The sequence below is a fragment of the Centruroides vittatus genome, unplaced genomic scaffold, assembly GCF_030686945.1.
Source record: "Centruroides vittatus isolate TY-2023 unplaced genomic scaffold, ASM3068694v2 contig_975, whole genome shotgun sequence".
NCBI lineage: Eukaryota > Metazoa > Arthropoda > Arachnida > Scorpiones > Buthidae > Centruroides > Centruroides vittatus.
Genome location: NW_027122648.1, coordinates 1,924,977 through 1,946,622, shown reverse-complemented (window position 1 = coordinate 1,946,622; position 21,646 = coordinate 1,924,977). Strand labels below are relative to the sequence as shown.

The 21,646-nt window shown below is 27.1% G+C and overlaps 1 protein-coding gene across 2 annotated transcripts; it reads left to right on the top strand.

The window, feature by feature from the left end:
• Positions 1–852: 852 nt before the first annotated feature.
• On the top strand, positions 853–19,736 carry LOC136985677 (metaxin-1). Of its 2 annotated transcripts, XM_067283000.1 has the most exons (10): positions 853–1,000; positions 3,212–3,278; positions 5,441–5,520; positions 5,593–5,685; positions 5,769–5,948; positions 9,297–9,373; positions 11,455–11,612; positions 15,412–15,542; positions 19,149–19,196; positions 19,472–19,736. In XM_067283000.1, exons 1-10 carry the CDS (start codon positions 932–934, stop codon positions 19,538–19,540), a joined length of 972 nt encoding a protein of 323 aa, XP_067139101.1. In that variant the 5' UTR covers positions 853–931; the 3' UTR covers positions 19,541–19,736. The 2 variants fall into 2 exon arrangements, with proteins under 2 accessions (XP_067139101.1, XP_067139102.1); XM_067283001.1 differs by lacking the exon at positions 19,149–19,196 and having other exon boundaries at positions 19,472–19,734.
• Positions 19,737–21,646: the final 1,910 nt, after the last annotated feature.

Here is a 21,646-nt window from a genome sequence, read left to right as displayed (position 1 = left end):
TGTAGCGTAGTGGGGGCGGCAGGGGCAGCCCGCCCCGGGCGGCACTTTTAGGGGGCGGCATTTTTTTACAATAAATAATAATAATATCTTGTAAAAATTTGAACCATTTCATTCCATATTTTTTTCGTACCTACGATACGGACCGATTGAAATGAGCACGGAATTTTTCATTACTTATTCTGTGACGAAACTGGGGAATCTCCTTTCTTTAAATGAATGTATAATAATGACATCTTGCTCATTGTACTGACTGACAACACCGTCTGTACAGTACAGACGGTGTTGTCAAGTCAGTACAAACTGTATTGGATTCCCCGTATTTTATTTAAGAGGGGGGCGAAATTTTCCTCCGCCCCGGGCGGCTAACACCTACGCTACGTCACTGCTTCCGTACAAGTTTTATCGATGTAATTATCATGATTATGTTTATTAATAGTAACAACGATAGATATATTGGTAAGAAGAAGAAGAAGAAGCAGCAAGGACCAATATACTATCGATTCTGATAAAACACAGCAAGTTACAATGGACAAAATATGGTGGTTTGATAGCCGGTCGCCCCATTGTGGGCCTGGCCGAACCCATAATGGGCCTACTAAAAGAGGCCCTCTTAGTGCCCACAGGGCGGAAAGAGTTAAAAGAAAAAAAAAAAAAAAAAAAGCCGTAAAGAGTTACTTTTATATAAAATGTTTAAGACAATGGAAACAATTTTAATTCATTTATTAATATTTACTGAATAAGCATAAATATTCATTTATATTTAAAAATAATATCTATTTTATGATACAAACAATTTAAATTCAGAAATAAAACTGTTGAAAGAACAACTGTTAGATGGCGTTGTTGTTTAAACGCTGAATGTCACATGGCGAAAGATTGAATAATAATAAACCGATGATCTGTTTTGGATTTTATTTTGACAAATATAAGAATGGATCTGTTGGTTTTAGAGGGAAATTGGGGATTACCAAGTGTTGATCCAGTTTGCCTTCAAGTTATGGTGAGCAAGATTTTATCTATTTCCAATATTCAATTCTTGAGCTATATTTACTATAAGTGAAAACTGAAAATTTTATTAAATAAATTTGAATTTAGAACAGAGAGAATTTAAAACTGTAGCTATTATCTTCTTTTCAAATCTAATTTTTATTAATTTCATTAAAAGCCAAGAAGAAAAACGGAGTTAACTTTGATGATAATAATATTTTAGCATTTTCTTTACTTCGCTGTATCTGATATTTTCTAATTCTGAAGTCTACAATAAAGATGAATGAAAAAGAATTTTAATTAAAAAAAGATTTTTGGAAAATTTTCTAGTATTTGTTTTCCTTTTCCTTTGGAGGGAGCCAAGTTCCCTTGACCCCACCCCTCTGGGTGCACCACTGTATATATAACCTGCACTTACAGTATCTTTGTTAAATTTTTAGCATGGTCAAAAAGTAAAAGTTAAAAGATAATTAGTCAGAGCTGCCAAGAACCAGTGTAGAGTCCAGGATAAAAGTCCCTTTTGTCCTTTGCCAGCTTTCTTTTGCCTTTTTTTGTTTGAATAAATGAAATATACAGAACTAGAAATTCCCCCGTCAAGCATGACTGAATACTTTTTGCAAGAAAGTAGAGATTGAAGGATTGAGATTAGAGATTTCAAGACATTCAAGAAAACTTGCTAATATTTCTACAAATTAAGTAGTTTATACTATCTATTGTAACATAAAGAGCAAAAAACAAAATTTCAACTGGAGTGGACAGAAATAGTAGGAGATAGAGAATTCACTTACACACACAAACAAATTATGGCCTTTATATTAAAAAAATATTAAAATCTTTGTTTATAAAATTTCTTTATACACCACATTCTGAGTAAACACTCCATTGCTTTTTAAAATGTTCCCAATAACAAGCTTGTTAAATCGTTACTTCCAATTGGATAATAGAATGTCATGTGGTCACTATAGAAAGATTTTTAAAAACATTTGTTATAGAAGTGCCATGATCATCCATCATTTTTTTTTTGTTTTTTAAAGTTTAAATTTTAAATTTAATGAAGTAAGTTTAAAATACTCTATTTGCCAAAATATTTAAAAATGCAACTTAAGGGAAATTCTATCATTAAGCATGAACTAAATGAGGTCACTGACATCACTGCAACATAAGTGCAATCACCAATCTCAAATTGATAAAATGTTTATTCTATATCTAATATTTCTGCAAAAGTAAGTAGCCTATACTTTCTCCTTGAACATAACACAAATATTACCAAAATTTCATCTGGATTGGACAAAAATTGCAGGAGTTATAAGGAATTCGCATACACTTGGCAGCTTTTATATTGTTAATGATTCTTTATTGATAAAAAGAAGTCTCAAACATTTTATTTTTACTAACATTTGTTTTATAGGAGTAGGAGATTTTCCTGGGTCCAGGGAAAAATCCTAATCTTTCATTTCTGATAATCTTGGTGACAGTTAATTATCTTTAAAACAACAATGCTAACAATTAAATGATCCTAACTCAGGTGAAAAATATAACATTTGGAACAAAAATATTTGTTCTATTTGAATAAAAGTACTTCAGAGATGGTTTTTGCCAATAGTATAATAATAAAATAACACTTTATAACTTGTGGGCAAATATTTGCTTTATTGTTGCTTTTTACATTTTATATTAAATAATGAGATTGCAAAGGCTGTTAAAATTTTATATATTTGAATAGCGCATTCTAATAATGATAAATATTTACAAGAATGGGAAAAAAATGTAACATGAAAGCAAAAAGAATTAAATTCAGAAAACAGGTATTTTTTATTTTATTGTAGACTTTTTTGTTACAGAATGGAATTATTTTATTTTGGCATTTAAAAAAATACTTTTTTTCCGTGTTTGCTGATTTAATTCCTTTTAAAAATGTTTTAAATGCGTGTTCTTTGTATTTAGTTTCTTCAAATTTGTAATTCTTTTATTACAGAAATTTGGTTTTATTTGGAAAAATTAAATATTTATATGCATTATTTAGCCTTTTTAATGTTGTTATATTCATTTTAGTTTAAAAGTCAAACTCCAAACATGCAAAAAATGCATTTTTTAAAATTTAAATTTGAAATTAATCTGTTATTTATTCATTTATTTTAAATTCTTTAACAATGTATATTAAAAATTACAGTATTTTTATCTAAGTTTTTAAAACTGTGTTAACAATAATTTTCTTTTATTACAGGCTTACTGTAAATTTTCTGGTGCTCCAGTTAAAATAACAAAAAGTAAAGGAATAAATCAAGTATGCTGTAAGTACTTTTATTTTTTAATTGCATTTTCTATACATTTCAATATATTACCAAAGACATCTATAATTAAATTTATTGTTGACAAAAACTGTTTAAGGTGTTTCAAGCAAAATTGTTTATATTCTTAAATATTTTTATTTTATAATATTATCTTTATAAAACTTCTCTAAAAGAAATATGAAAGATGCTTTAATGAAGATAAATTCTTCGTAAATTCAGCAAGAATCACGGAAAATGTCCAGATATTTTCAGGTTATGATGTCCATCTCCGAGAAGTTCCTTTGTGTGGAGATTGTATTAACTAAAACAAAAGCATTTCTGTGATGATGATAAATTATATTATTAACAAAGTTGTTTATGTAATTAAAATTAGAATATAAATTTTAATCAATTAAAAATGATAATTTTTTTGTTCTTTTAATTGGTTTTAAGTGACATTTATTTAAATTTTTAAAATTACTTAAATAAGCTTATTGCTACAACATTGTATTATTAACTAAAATTAATAAACAACAAAAATTGGAAATATTGCTAAGCACAAATAACAACCTTGTTCTTCTTTTGGAATAAAAATTTAATAAACACAAATGCTTTTGGCCTAATTTATAGGCCAATATCAAGTCTAAAATATAATATAACATGTTCTTATGTATAATATAACAAGTTCTTATGTTGTATTTTGGGGAATGCAAAGGCATTTCATAATGAATTAACCATATTTGAAAATCTTTGGAAGATCAAGGCATTTAAACACAACTTCTATATATCTAAATATTTAAGATTTTACAGATATTAAAATTAATAAACTAAACATCATATTAATTCTGTACAAAAGTTCATATTACAATCATATTTGGCCATCATGTTTATGCATTGTCTGGGGGTTATCATAAAATGACGGTCAAGCTGCTAATAGCAATTAGAATCCTTGAAATTGATACAATTTTTCTTCTTTGGTGCTTTGAATATCTCAGGAATTTTTAAGGCTCTGATGTGGTCATATTGAAGGCATACTGAATTAATTTTGTCTCTCCAAGATTTTGCTCTTATCCCTGAGTCTGTGGCATACGTGGCTAAAGTGGTAACTAGTTTGTTTTTCCATGTTATTTTAATCTGTTGGCTAGAGACCTGTTAGTAGCGCCAATGTATACATTATTTTAACACCATGGAAATGCTTTTGTGTGAATTAAATACAATTTTCATAGCTTGGAACAGTTACTGTTTATTTTCAATTTTTATTCACATTCACAAATTCACTTTGAAATATTATATTTGGATTAATAATATTTGGATTATTCAATTCAGATATTGCAGTGGATACTAAAGATTATTATTTGTTATTGCAAGAATTTATAAAACTGTAGTTTTATAAATAATATAAGTTTTGAAAAGAATTACTTAATTTTTATTTCAATATTTATAAATCACAAATATATAAGTAATAATGAACTTTATTTAAATCTTTCATTGACTCCTTATTTTAACACTCAAATAAATTGTACTTAATTTAAGTCAAACTTGCTATTAATAATGTAACACTTTTGGCGTCCTTTAATTTAGAGTTAAAAAAAAACTCCAAATTAATTAAAGGACTCCAAAAATGTTACATTATTAGAAGCAAGTTTGATTTAAAATTAAATTAAATTAAACTTACACATTAAAATTTGATTTATAACAAATCATATATCCTCATTTTGTGTTCTATTTTAAAATTAATAACAGATTCTAAAGACAAAATACTTAATAATGCCATGAAGTCAGCTAATTTTGCTTATTATGAATGAAATGATCTCTTTTCTGATCATTTCTGATTGATCTCAAAATTGGTAAGGGACAAGGAACAACATCCAAATGAATATTGTCCATGGTAAATTGTAAAGATCTGGATGACTTCTGAAAATGGATTCCACAATAGTAGACTGACACTATACCACTGTACCACACAGCCAGATGCTTGCGGTGTGTGGTATAGTGTCAGTCAATTAGTAAACCTTTGAAACTTTTATTTAAAATTTAAATTTATATATAAAATTATTTGAAAATTTTTTTACATATAATATAGTTATATATCTATGAGATAACAAATTATTTTTAAATTTTATTTTCTTAAATGATCTTTTACTGAATTTTGTTTGAAATTTAATAATCTTTATGTATTTTAGATGATTTGCCATATTTCACTCATGGATTAAATATTAAATTAACAAAATTTAAAGATATTATCGCACATCTGAGAAAGCAGGTAATAATATTATATTACGTAAATATTATTTAAACATTTTAAATAATTAATATAATTAACTAAAACTTTCAGAATTATTGTGCAGATTTTGATTTATCACAAAAACAATGCTCAGATATTATAGCATATTCTTCACTGTTAAAAAATTCATTATATCCTGCATTAGTAAGTGAAAAAATGTTTAATTTTTCAAATAATATAGGATCTTATTATTGAACTAATACTTTGAGTTTTGTTTTAAATTATAGTTATATATCTCATGGATGGATGAACAGAATTATACAGAAGTGACAAGACCATGGTATGCAAAAATACTTCCTTTTCCATTAAATTACTTTATTCCTGGACACATGCAACGTAAAGCAATTAAAACAATTCATTCCCTTCAAAATTATGAAAATATTAATGAAGAACAAAGAGAGACTCAAGTAAGTAAATATGTAAATCGGATAATCTTATTGTACAGTATTATTTTACAGATATAATTAATACTTGTATGACATTAATTAAAAAGATTTTATTTCATTGAATAAATAAATACTTTATGGCTGCAAATAATTCTCCAAATAGAAGTTCACAATAAAATTCAATAAAGTCAAACATCTGCATCAATTCTAGTGAACAATAATCAATGCCTTTACAAAACCTTAGTCATTACACTATTATGAGAAAATTATACCTTATAAAGCTATTTTCTATATTGTGGGTCACAGGATGTTTAATTCCAATAGAGAATTTCACATCCTTTCTTTTAGAAGATTGCTACTATCTCAGAAATACCATAGATACAATTAATAGTGAATTTCTCATAGTGATTAGGATACATAAACCAACATCTACAAACCCAATGTACATATTTAACTACTATCAGACTGGAGGCTTGAGTAATGTAACTGGCAACACATCCACATGGTACGCAGAAGTTGCAGGTTCAAGTCCCGCTTTGATTCTTTTCTTCCAGAATTTTCTAAATTATTTAATTTTATTATAATTATTAAATCTAATAAGAGATTGCACCTAACATCTCCCTCTAGTGACAAATTATTTAGTAATTAATTTAAAATAATTGCTATTTAATAGCTTGATATATTCTGGTAGTTGTTAACTTATTATGAGGTTAGGATAGAAAATGATTTGTCCAATCAAGGTTAAACTCTGAACACAATGTTATTAGAAACCTAAGCATGTAAATTACAGGTGTTTTTAGATGTGATTCAGTGAGTAGAAGTGAAATATAACAATGCTATCTGATTGAACAAAGTTCTGCACTTTTGGATGCATTTAATTAGCCAAGAAAATTTTATGTACAGAATTGACTTCAATCATCAATGTAATCACCAACACTTGTTGTTGACCACTTCTTGCCAACACTTATGCAAGGAATGGATGCCATCTTGATAAAACTCTGGCAGCTGCGACTCGAAGAGGTTGGTCAGGCTGGCCTCCAAGTTGGCTTCATTGTTGAACTCCTTGCCAGCCAGGTGGCGGTCGAGTGTGGCGAACAGGTGGTAATCGGAAGGTGCAATTTCAGGACTATACGGTGGGTGGGGCAAGACCTCCAGTTCATGTCCAGTAGCTTCTGGCGGGTCTGCCTAGCCGTATGTGGCCGTGCATTGTCATGCAACAGGGTGGTGTTCTGGTGTTCCGGGTGGGTCTCCGCCAGTTTCTGCTGCAGACGTTGAGTTGTTCACAGTAGAAAGTTGCATTGATGGTTGTATTTTGCAACAGCAACTCAAGCATGATGATTCCTTTAGAATCACAGAAGACAGAGAGCATGATCTTCTTGGGTTAGCGATCTCCACTTATGAAGCATTCGTACCAATCGTATGCAGTTCTTCTGGCGATAGTGTCCGGACCTAATGCAGCATTGATGTCAGTGATAGAATTGGCCACTTTTTAGTTGGAATGATAGTCATAAACGAGCAGGAAAACTTGCTCTTTGGTTAGCAGATGTTAGTTGGTCATGGTAAAGTAGTGTGAGAGGATTGGATTTGGTATTTTCTTATAGCACGTACCCCGACCTGTTTATATACTACCATGGAACATTCTAGAATGTTCCAGAAAAAAGTTATTCTAGAAAGTTCCAAAAAGTGCAAGAACTCAATCAGATACATTAACAATTGATAATAATTATTAGAGCTATTGAAAGAGAGCTATATAGTCATTCTGACATTGCTATTTATAGTTGATGTGTATTATAGTTGAACAAAAAATAATGATATACAAAGGGTATTTTTTAAATAAGGTCCGTTTTTTGATAAGTAGAAAAATACTGTAAATATCGTTAAAATATATTTTTTCCCATAATTTACATATCTTTATCTACTTTTGCAAAGCATGCTGAAAGCACATGCTCATGCACACTACTGCAATTGCATGTCATTCTCACTCTCATTTACAAACGGACCTTATTTAAAAAATAGCCCTCGTATTATAGTTCAGAATTCAATTCACTGTAATTTATAAACATACACATTACAGATTTTTGGACCATTTATTTTAATTTTTTTCAGAAAGAATCTCAAGTATTTCCTGCTTTTAGTCCTTTTATCCTTACTTTTTAATTTGTTTTCTGATCCAAATATTTGAAGTTGATTGACAAATCTATAATAGTCAAGTTTGTTACATTAACTAGATCATTTATTTTATTCAAACCTACAATGTTTTTGTCGAAGCTATTGACAGCTTGTAGGGGACCTAGGAATAGCGTCAGCCATTTTTCCATTTTGTTTTTGAATCAATGAAATATGTAGAATGTTTATTAATAAAAAGCAGTCTTGAAAATTTTGTTTTGTTAGTAAAAATAATATTAATTTATAGGAGTCTCCACACTACAGATCCCTATTTCTTCTCTGGGCTCAACAAAAAATTCCCAGCTTTCTTCTCTCAACAGCCGGGTTTTTATTAATTTCAGTTGTTATTTTGATTTTTACTTTTTTTACTTTCACATTTATCACTTGATTTGACAAGGAGCAAAAAATTATTTAATTATTAATAATAATCTGAAAAATTTGTAATATTAATACGTATTCTTTACTGTTTGGTCCTTATTAAAGATTGGTCTCTGAAAAGTAGTTTCTTAGTATAATATTAATCTTTAATTATGAGATTATTTAAAAGATTATTTTATTGAAAGAATCTTTTATTTTAATTTAATATGAGTGACAACTTCAAACCTTTAAAAAATAATGTAAATTAACAATGGCCAAGTGAAAATGGTTAATGAGGTCTTGCCATTTTGAGCAACTCAGGTTTCAGTCTGAGTTGGATGCTTAAGAATTTTGACTCGAGAAAAGACTGACTTTACAATGGGCATGAACATTCATGCTTATAAATTAATGTAACTTATAAGCATTAATATAAATTTGATGATAAAAGTTTAAACTTTTTATTACTCTAAATAATAATCATTAATTTTTACATTTAATTATGTCAATATATTTTTATTTATAATTATTTATTTTATAAATATTACAACATCTTATAACTTAATGCACCTATAACAGTGGTGAAACTTGAATAATGCAAATGTTTTCAGCCCAGTTAATGGGACATCCTCAGGTATGGACAGTTGAATTTAGAATCAGGACTGCAAAGTTTGCTTTGTTCAAATTTCAATACTGTAAAAATTGCATTAATTAAACTGATTAACTACAGTAGATAGATCACCCTCATTTTAACATAATTTTTATTTATTTTGTATAATTATGATATTTTAAACACACTTTCATGTTATATGTTTGAATTATCCAAATACTATTTCCTTTTTATTTCAGATATATAAGAAAGCAGAAGAATGCATGACTTTACTTTCAGAAAGATTAGGTGAAAATGAATTTTTTTTTGGGAAAAGGTAATTATTTTAAATATGAATAAATGAAAAATATCAACTGAGATCTTCATGAATACATTTCCTCAGTTAGTACTGTATAATAAAAATATTTGTTTAGATACCTAATACATTGCTTAAATCATATTACAGAATAAAAAATTTACTACTGTGGTTTAGATTGATTTGTAGAAATTTCATTGATAGATAATATTTGAATGAAAAAGTTTTATTTATATTTAACATATTAAATCTATCTATAACATTTAATAACAGCAACAATTACATAAACTATAGATTAAATTTATTCACAGTAGGATTACATTGTGTAATTGAAACATCTATCTTTAGTTTACATCTCAATAAGCTAGTTATGACATTTCCAATATAAAATATCAAATAATCTGGTGTAAAAAACAGTTTTAAACATTTTAAACTCCATGAAAGTTTTGGTACATTGAGAATAGTAAGAAAATAGGTTTCTATGCCACTTTTATCAGTTGATTGAAAGTCAAACATTTGAGAAATTTTGAAAGTATTCGCATTATAGCTGAAACTTTAGCTTAGCTTTCATCTGTGGGCTATAGTTTTAGCTACAACTGTAATACACTCAAACCTGTTTTTATGCGGTCTTTTTTTGTGCGATTTGTTTTGTGTGTGATTTTTTGTGCGCGGTATACGAATTTCAATCAAATTGGTATACTGCACAAAAATAATTGCACAAAACACATTGCACATATAAAAAATCGCACAAAAAAAGACCGCACAAAAACAGATTTGAGTGTAGTCAACTTGGTTCATGATTTTTAGGCATTTAACTTTTTTAGTTTATCAGGTTATTGATAACCAAAGTGGATTTTCATATAATTGTTGAATTTAATTGTGAATAAACCAAGCCTGACTAACATAATTAATACAACAAATCTACAAATTCATATTTCTGAAAATGAGCTTTATTTATGTAACTTCAATAAAAATATGTTTAAAAAAATTGGTTCAAAATTAACCTTTTAACTGGCAGATTTGGTTTTTGCTTGGTAGGTTAATTACAGGTTAATTACAATAAGGTTAACAAGTAGTAGAAATTCTCAGGAGTGTTCATATTACCAAAAATAGCAGGGTAAAGTCAAATTGAAATTAAAATTTGACTTTACCCTTTTACAGCACAAACAGATATTTTAAAAATTTTGATTTTTAAAATATTTTTAAATGATTAATTAATTAGCCAAAATTATTTACTTATTGAAGTTGTTAATAGACTATCCTAATGATAAATTCATGTAATTATTAATTTGTGTATTGTCTAGTCTGGTAGAAAATCTTACAGATGTTATTATTTGGAATTTTTAAAAATAACTTTAAAATTCATATGTATAATTGTAACTCTAACATTATGGTGAAGATTATGATTTTCCACATGTTTGGAGGAAAGAATTTAAAAGAAGAAAATGATTTTGAAGGGAATTAAAAACATGAAAAGATAAACAAATGCAGGGGATTTGAAAATGTTAGGAAATTTTATGTGATTAATTTGTTTTATTCGATTAGAACAGTTAATATTCTTTCTTTTATAATGTACTATATATGAAGAAATTGAACTCAACTGCCAAAATCCATCTAAATATCCAGTCATCCATCTGAAAACCTCCAAAATTTATATGATTTATTTAAACATTGCATGAAGTTTAGATTGTTTAGTTCTTGGTATAAACATAGATACAAACATCCATTTCTAAAAAATTTACATATCTTAGCTTTGAACCTTTAATCTAGTGAATTAAGAACAATATTTTAGCAAGCTTTCTTACCAAATTGGCATAATTGCCTAAGGAAGAATCAGTATGAATTTAAAATTTATACATGTATTTTAAATGATATCTAATGTTAGATTATTAAAACGGTATACTTTACAATTTCTATAATTTAGCCAGTTAAATTAGTGCTTACATTAGTGACTTAACGTAAATAAATTAATATTTATTTAATTGTAATAATATGTATAATTATTCATAGTTTTGAAAATTCTATTAAAATATTTTTTATATTTACTACAAGAAATATTTTATTACATTTAAATTTTATGCACAAAATACTTATATTTTCAGGCCATGTTCAGCAGATGCATTAGTATTTGGATACCTTGCACCAATTCTTAAAATTCCATTCCCAAATGCAGCTCTTCAAAATTATTTAAAAAGTTGTGATAATTTAAATCAGTTTGTTAATAGAATTTTACAAAGATACTTTCCAGTTTTAAATGAAGGTAAGAGTTCTGTTTAAATGTAATAAATTTTGTTTAACACTGCATTGAAACTTATGATTAACTAAATAATAAACTCTTTAATTTGCACATACAAGAATATTGTAACAAATTTGAGCATGTTCAGACATTTTTGTCTATTTTCCACAGTATTTATAGATCATAAATAAAAATAAAAAACTTTAAATAAATTATTTTTATTCACATAAATGCACTAAAAAGTAAAAAATACACTTTTTTCAGCTTTCACACTATTCTTGGTATTATAATCAAAAGTAAAAGCCTGGGGTACTCATGGGAAACCCATAAAAATTGATAGAAAGTGTAACTAAGAATATTTCTAAACATGAACATTCCATACCATTATTTTTGGTTGCTTACTACCAAGAATAATACTGTGAAAGCTGAAAAAATTATTTTTTACTTTTTAGTGCATTTATGTGAATAAAAAGCATTTCTTTAAATTTTTTCCAAATATTTTTCATTTTCTATTTAGTTTTATGTATGAAACACTGAATTATCGAAATTCTTCTTGGCTTAGCATTTAAGTTAATTGGGAAGTGGGTAAAAATTGAGTTACAAGATTTTATGTAGACAGTATGACTAAAAATAAGCAAGGCCTTGCCACTTTTGCCAACTTAAAGAGCACTTACAATTTATTAAGAGTCACATAGAACTATCTTTCATCAGATTTTATTTACAAATTTTGATTGTTTGCTAATTGCTAAAATTATTTGAAAACTCTAGAAAAGTGTATTGTCATCAGGAATATATACATATGCGAAGTTTCAACTAAATTGGAAATTGGGAAGTGGGTGAAAATTTAGTTATAAGATTTTATCTGGACAGACAGCTGGCAGAGTTGGTTAATAAAAAGAGTAAAGAAAAAAAAGAAATAGTTTTAACTGTGAGATTAAATCAGAACTTAATTTTTCTATATTAGAAGCAATCTTGATTATTCAGCTGCAATTTTTGAATTGCAGACCTATAAATTCCCACTAGCATCTGTCTTGTCTTTCCTTAATCTCAAGAATGGAGTTAGCTAGATGAAAGTTGAGACCAGATACGGAAAGTTTAGAGACAGGAGGCCCCAATTAATTATGTATGAACCTCTGATTTAAACTGGAAGTTATGTCAGTTTAATTCAAAAATTTTCTCCGGAACAGAGTTAGATAATAGAGTTAGAACAGCATGATTTTATTGTTAACAGGCAAAGTATGATGTACAAGATAGTATTAAAATCAAGAAGATTGTGATGAAAAATTGCAGCCAGGCATTGTGACTATGTCACAATAAATAATTGCTTATTTACATGACCAAGATTTTCCCTTCCTTATTTGTTTTCGTGAGATTTTGCCATTGTTGAGACACTCACCTTAACACTTCTCCTTTAATAACTTTATAAACAATGTGAAAATTTTCTTGAATTGTTAACTTCCTGACAAATTTATTCAACTTCAAATTGTGTATTGAATAAATGTCAAGGAGAGAGGTACACACAGGCTGATTTAAAGTACTAAGGATCCTAAGATCAATAAACATCTCTAGTTGAGATTGAATTCTGCATTGACAATTAAATTAACACCAACTTTTTCCCATGGCCCAAGAAAGTCTCTAATTTCACCTGGAAACAGATAAGGGACCAATCAAGTTGTGAGGATTTGAAACAAATTGGAATGTTAGATTGAGGGACCCAATCTAAAACCATGTTCTTGGGACACAAGGCTCATTCTCTGATTCCATTTTCTGCCCTGCTCGTTGCATGTTGCCTTTGGATACTTCTTATTTTCTCCATTACCTCCAACTCCTTCCAACTTCACCAAATAATCTTCAAGGTGTGTGTATATTCCTTTCTGACAGACTGTCTTTTGAGTCACTCATAAAACTTTACAGTGAACTGCTCAGTGATTGTTCTGGGAAAATGAACTTTCCTTTCAGAATTGGTATCAGCATCAAAGGAGCATCAAGGAACTATTTTTTGTACAGTTTTGACCAGACATATAGTATGTGAATGTCTGTCTCAACAAATGACTTTTATTCATAAAAATGAATTCACCTTTATTCCAAATTTATTCACCCACTTTTGTGACTTCCTTCCACACACACCATCCAGTCATGATTCTTTCAATCTCAAATTTAAAATTTAACCCTTTTATTTCAATATCTGACTGTGACAGAAGTTGTATGACTTCACACTTTCTATTGCTGTAATTACATATTTGAAATGATCATGGACCAGCTAGTTGTGAGATACTATAAACACACCTTATTGATATCCGGCAATGAGTTTAATATATTAAAAACATTTTCAACCTATTCATAGGTCTTCTTCAGTTAGGAAAAAAAAAGAATTCAAATAAATTAACAATCTAGCACACAACCAACATTCTAAATTTAAAGTTTTAACATAAACCAATAAAAAAATGTTCCAATGATATGCCTAAATCAAGAGTTACAATCATCAGTTCTAAGAGCCTCTGGTGGGCCTTTAGAAATAATGCTGTGTAACTCTAGAAGGACCAGTGGACACTTCAGGTAGGTTCTTTATCCAATCTATAGTTAAAATTAATTTATAACTTATATAGTAAATAAAGGCATAATTACTTACTTTTAGGCAAATTTTAATGATGATTAATTTATTTAACCTTAATATAACTTAAAAATAATATGATTTAGGCTAAATTTTGAAAGCAATTCTCTAAATTTTACATTTTTAACTATTATTAAATTTATCCAAAGTTGTAGTTCAGTTTTTATATTTTGTCTTTTTAACCATGTTTTTATTATTCTGTTGCATTGAATTATTCTGTTTGTTTAACTTATCTGTAATAAACATCATATATACTTTACTTTCAGGTTTATTTTTCATTTTCTTTCTTTTAATAATTTTCAATGTTAAAAATATTAAGTTATTTAATTTTTTTTCAATATTTAATTTTTAAGTAAAATTTTAATAAAACTCAATATTCTAAGAAGAATTTGAAACATAAAACTAAATTTTGTTTCAAGTAGTTTGGAAGATGAATTAGAAAGTATAATTTTAGAAATTTAATTAAGTAATTTTAACATTGACAGTAATTTAATTTGTTATAAATTAATATAATAAAATGCTCAAAAGTCAGTTAAGTTAGCTCAAAATTATTTTAAGAATAGTTAAAATCTATTTGGAAGAACTGCATACTGCTGATTGTGAACAACAAGCATGTTCCAAACCAGTTTCAACTATTAAAATATATTTCAGTCAACCAAATTTTAGGATATTTTATATTGTAATAAAATTTTTTGATGTTATTTCACATATATTTATGTAAAATTATTTAGTTTTTAATAATAATTTAGTATAAGAAATATGCATATATAACAATGTTAATTTTTAGAAATTAAAATTCATAAATAAAAATCCTTTAATTTTGTATTAAATTTTCAATATTTAAGTTCAAACATTAAATAATTTATAAAAGAATATTTTAAAACTAATTCAAGAATATAATTTTAAAAGCTTTATTTTCAGTAGTCAAAGCTGAAAATACAAAGTTTGTTTTGATTGTAGAATATTTAAACATACACTTTAAGTTTGACATAATTTAAATTTTATATATGATAAATAGATAATGTAAATAACAGCTTTTATCTACATCTGTATATACGAATTTTTCTATGCAAGATTTATCAACAAGTTCAATATTTACACTACAAATTTATTGCATATTTTTGAATAGTATTATACATATTTGATAATACATTTAAATTGCTTTTTTAAACTTAACTGTATTCCTTTTAAGAAATATTTATTACTTTTCAGAGAATACAAACAGCAAATCAAAAAATGAAACGAGTCAGGATTTTCCACACAAGTGGCGAGATATTATATTATCTGGAGCTTTTGCTGCTTCTGCTATGGTATTGTATGCTTTTGGAAGCGGATTAATCAGCGTAAGTAACATTTTATATTGATAAATATAATTTTTTATTAATAACACTTGATTAAAGTTTGTTTTTTTATAATGAAAAGTTATTCTAAAATCTTTAATTATGGATTCCTAGTCTTATGTTTGCTTCATTATATTACTTTTATTTGTCAAAATGAATATTGATTTTGCAGATATTAAATTATAATTTGAAAATAATATCTATAATGAATCACAATATAAGTTTAAAAATTGCAGTGAGGACTTTTATCTTCAATAAATGATATTTGTTACATTAGTTGTTCAGTATAACCATGTAAAATAAATTCACTGTTATAAAAATACTTTTGCTTAATAAAATTTACAAAGAAAAACATCTTATATCACTACAGCAATTAAAATTTAATGAACTCAAAACATTTTCAGTTCAGTCTAATGGATCTTCAGTTGAAGAGCACAAAAGCAAAATAGAACTAAAATAATCCATTTAACATTCATTTTTTGGTTGTTTTACCCAATTTCTTACGCATGGTATTTCAATACCATGTTTTTTTTTATGCATTTTTTTAAACTTTACATTTTGTATCTTCTATTTCTTTTTTGTTCTGTAACTGAATAAAGATCCATTAAACTGGGTCAAAACGTTTTTGAGTTCATTAAATTTTAATTGGTGGAGTGATATAATGTGTCCTTTTTTGTTTGTAAGTTCTTTCTCAGACAAAAAATTAGCACATATAAACTGGAACTATACTGACAAAATTCACAACAAAGTTCTTTCTCCAGTTTCTAATGTTATTTACTGTTGAGCTGTATTTTTCAAATGTCTGTCTGTCCTTTGTTAATCTTGAGAACAGAGTTAGATGAAAATGAAAATTGAGACCAGATATGGAAAGCTTAGGGGCCAGAAGTCCAGTTTAAAAATTATATAAATTTAAAGTAATTATAAGTTAAAGTAAATGTAAAGTAAATATAAAATTAATTTAATGACTTAATTGTTAATTAGGAGAAGTATGATGTACAGAGGCACCACTAAAATGCAGACCAGACATGAAAAGCTTAGGGGTCAGAGATTCTAATTAACTATACACAAACTTCTGGTCTGGACCTGAAGTAACATGATTTTTTTTTTTTAAATTAAAAGATAATAAAAAAATTGCAGCCTGATATTATGACAATGTCACAAAAAACAATTACTTGTACTTAATAAAATTGTTTGAGAAGAAGTAATTCAAATCTAAGAAGGTACAGTTATCTTCTGGTCCCTTTTTGTGAATTTCCTTAGGATGATTCTTACGTCTGAGTAATGTGTATAAAATGCTAATGCAATTTTTTAAATAATTGAGTAAATTATATTGAAACTTGATCTATTAATATAGGTTTACTTGAACAAGTATTATCATTTTATGCATGTATCATTTGCAAATAGAAATGTAATATAATGAAGAAATGCAGTAAGAGTCAAAATGAGGTGATGCTTCTTCAAAAACAATTGAAAATCTTGTAACCTTTTCTCTTTGTACTTCACTTTGTACTTTGTATAGTAGATTTTCACTTTATTGTCACTTGCTTTGACTCCCTGCTTTTATGATTAGTATACATTTTTTATTATGATTTATGAAGTGTCAAATTTAAGTAATTAGTTTTTTATTTGCCTTGTCTGTATCATTATTATACAGTGTTATAAGTTCAATTTATGACATTGAACCTATGGGAAAGCAGTTCTATTTATAATGGATCACATTACAATAGTTTTTCAGAACCAATTAAACTTAATGTGTATTTATTATAATATCCACATGATTTCAATTTAACTATTAAATTGATAAGTAAAAATAAATTTCTGAATACCTAAATAAAGAAATGAATGTAGTAATTTTAGTTTCTAACACTATACCCATTGTTTTTTAATTATGAAAGATATTAAACATGTAATGATATTAGATAGATTCCTATAATAAAATTAGTTTATCTAATAAAATATTTTATAATTTGTAATAAATTTTCTATATTTTATATAAAATATTCAATAATTTAACTTGACTTCATTTTTCCTTTTAGTTACAGCTATATTACGATATGATTGAAATTCAAGTTGCTCTGATTGATAATTTTAACACTATTCAACTGTAAATGCTGTCTTTATACATACATTCTAAATGAAAATTGGTATCAAACATATTTATACTTAATATATGATTGGAGAACCAGCCAGTAGCTATATCATAAGACAATCTGGATTTGAACACAGTCCTGACCACAAAATTTATAATAAGTAGTATGAATCCTTGATATTATTCTTTATTCCTAACTTATGTGAATTAATTTCATTGTAAGTTACATTCACCTGTAATTGTGGATGACCATCTAACTTTAATACAATGTTGCCCCATGTTAACAAATCTATCAATTGATGAATCATTAGGAATATATATTTTGAGGAAATCATACTTTTATATTTTATACTTTTTAGATTAAACTATTGTGTTCAGATTATATCACTATAAAAATATATATATTATCTAGACATTTAGTTTAGATATTATATATTTTTGTAATCCTTACATTTTTTTTTATATGCAAACAAAGGGACTGAGAGAACACTATATCAAAAAACTAAGTAATATATATATATATAAGTTTAATTATTATTTATAACTAATATATCAAAAGTATGGGTTTAAAAATAATTAATAAATGATAATTCTTGAATCCATTTTCATTCTGTATTAATTAAGGAGTACAAGTAGGTCTATACTTATTTTAATGACAAATGTATAGAAACCAATAGTAGAAACTAGTAGAACATAATAATTATTCAAAACATTCTAATAAAGTCAGCTAAATGGTTTGATAACAAGGCAGTATTCTGTCACTATGATTGATTTGTATATGAATCACATAACTAACAAATATATGTATTGATTAATTTGTCAGTGCAAGAGATTAATACAGATGTGAGGAACTCTTTTAATCAGAAGACCACATCTTATTTTACTATTTCATAATACATGTTGTGCTATTAGTTGCATAAGCGTAAACATTCAGCCTATATGTACAAAAAACACGCATATAAAGTTATGTAGATATCTTTTTGGAATAACAAAAACATATTTTCTTAATTCAAAATCATAACAGCAAAGTTAAATTTATATCATTTTATATTTTATCAGGCTTAGTTCAGCCAGATAAAATATAAAATGGTAAAACTATAAAAAGCTTCATACAGTGTGAAATCTGCAGGTTTCATTCACCATTTCTGCAGTAGTAATTTTAATACTATACAGATGGCATACACCTCTATAGTCTATTAGTGTGATGATGTCTCAAATTATCATGTTAATCAATATTTCTTTCTTTTACAATTATTATTTGAGCATTTCAAGGCAAACATAAAAACTGTGTTTTTTTATAATTTTATTTAATCTTTATATGAAGATTTTTAAAGTTATTTTAACTTATAAATTTGCATGTTATTGTTGTTATTATATAAAATTACTTAAATTTCTATGAATTATTATATTAATCAATCAATAAATATGTATAATTTTTTAAAAATATTATGTTGTATGAGATGTGTGAATCAGAATATAACATTTTAGAATATTAAATGAAATTAGAATAATTTCTATAGGTTTGTATAGAATTTTTTGAAGTACTAAAGGAAATACAAGTAAATAAGGTTTGTAAAATATTAATTTTGTGTTTCAATTTTTTTCTGGGTGCAGTCAGAATTTTTGGCAAATTTAAATTCTATGCATTTTATTAATGAAAATTAGAGAAATTAAATGAATTAATAATGCTTGAGTTGAGTCCCAGCTTTCCCATTGAATGTATGAATGTTTGTCCACCTCATGTATAATTTCTAACTCTTTTCCAGGTTATGGACTAACATTCCTTAGAAATATTTTGATAGATTAACGATTTTTAACGTTTAATCTTTTATTTTATTTTCAGGTAGAAATTGTAAATGATCAAATTGAATCAGAGGAAGAGAGAGATTTTGAAGAAGACCAAAAGAAATAATGGTGTAGTTTTCATTAACATTTAACAATTGTGAAATTATTTTATAGGAACATTTTATAAATGGAATTAAAATTAATTCTAGAAAATAAAATAAAATAATATATTAGTTATTTTCTTTGCATTTCACTAGTAATTAAGAACTTTAAAAAGAAATAGGTTTTCATTTCATGCTGTTATTACCATTGAAAGACCATATAAATAATACATAATAAATATTAAAATATATAATTAAAGTATAAATAGGCTGCATGTGATTTGTAGGATTAAAATTTTTAGGGTCACTAGTGTAAAAGTTTGGGTATCTGATATACAGTTTGGTCCTAGAAAGATAAAACCAGTTTCTAATTTTGTTATAACTTTGGAAAATACAAACAGGAAATTGTTATAGACATGCTCATTTAAAAGTTGATATTTAGGAATTTGACAATTAATTCATGTAGTAGTTATTTATGAAGAAAAAATAATTAAAATTTTACACAAAACATTTCCTATAAATAGTTGTATTTGACAGAGAATAAGTAATATGTAAGTTATTTCAATTTATTGCAGTTTGCTCATCTACCAAAGCTTAAAAATTCAAAATTCTGATATTCTAAAAACAGTAGCTTTCAATATAGCTATAGTAAGAATAGTATGGCTTGAGCAAAATGGCTCGTCAGTTCTAGAAAGAGGAAAAATGATTGCACAAGCACAAAGGCTGTTTAACAAGACAAAATGGTCAGAAAAATATTCTGACCATTTTGTCATGGAATAAACTGTTCATATCTGAAATATGTTTTAAGATTGAAAGATAAATATGGAACAAAAAAGATTGATTAACCTTCCTGATTAATTACAACATTAACTTAACAACGATTTATACTGCAAGATGTCAACGTGAAATCTTAGCAAGAATGATATTTTTTGTCAAAATCAGCAGTTGAATTGTTGCATTATGTTCACATCTTCAGTATATGAAAAAATTCGCATATCCAGGGGCGGATCTACATAGGGACTAATAGGGCTTAAGCCCTGGGTCCCGAAGTGTCAAGGGCCCACAAAAATTGAATTATTATCATCATAAATTTTTAGTACTTTTTCATTAACAATGAGTACTTATCGTATAGTTAAAAATAGTTAATGATAATTTATAGTATTATCAATATTATTATTATTATTATATTATTTGTTTTATTGTAAATGGGGCCCCATTGGATTTCAATAAGTCCTAGGCCCCGGAAAACCTAGATCTGCCCTGAGCATATCATAATAATGCTTGAAATGTCCAAAACAAAAACGACGTGGACAGATTCCTAGCAGAATGTGATTTAAACTTATGAAAACAATTTTAAAAATAGACCAGATTGACGGCAATGTTATTGGCACGACCTTTGTCAAGACCAAAGAATCTATTCAAAACGGCAGTAAGGTAGTTGCTTTGTGATGGTCTGAGTCGGCTTCTGTTCGTTTTTGGTAAACTCCAATTGCAATGATTAACTGAGACGAATGTTCGACATTACCCTGAGAGTAGAGGTCGGAATTGTTCCAGATTCGGAACTCCTAGGAACGTTTCCACACCGAATGTCAAGACAGTTTCGGAACTACTAATGCATTCTTCATTTCTTATTTTTATTAATATGATTTTTCACAGAATAGTGAACTGTTTATCTAAATTTGAACTTGAACTAAATGAAAATGTTCTACGAGTTTTTAGGAATAATGAAATTGGTTTTGAGTATTTTAAATTTATAAAGATATTTTAAAAATTTATATTTTTATTAGAGTTCGTAATTGTTTTTATTGTTAACTAGCAGATACGTCTGGCATTGCCTGGCCTAAAAGTAAGAAGGCTAAACGTTAAAATGAAAATCATATTTAAAGTTTGGATATTTTAGCCTATTAAGTTTATCATAACCTGTCAAGGATATCAATTCAGGAAAAGAGTAGAGTCCAAATTTCACGGAAAACTATTTTCCTCAGGATCCCAGAGAATAAGTATAAAAAATTTGGTGCAGATTGGGGAAAGAGTTTAGGAGTTAATAAGGGAGACGAAATAAGGGGGGGTCTGGGTATCAGATTTCATGGAAGTCTATTTTCTACGTGGGTCCAGAGAGTAAGTAAGAAAGA

Bases quoted from the DNA above. Each gene is read 5' to 3' on its own strand.
- LOC136985677 (XM_067283000.1), top strand. From the start codon at position 932: ATGGATCTGTTGGTTTTAGAGGGAAATTGGGGATTACCAAGTGTTGAT. The intron at 5,521-5,592 runs GTAATAATATTA...TAAAACTTTCAG, and splicing joins TCGCACATCTGAGAAAGCAG to AATTATTGTGCAGATTTTGA. The intron at 9,374-11,454 runs GTAATTATTTTA...TTATATTTTCAG, and splicing joins GAATTTTTTTTTGGGAAAAG to GCCATGTTCAGCAGATGCAT.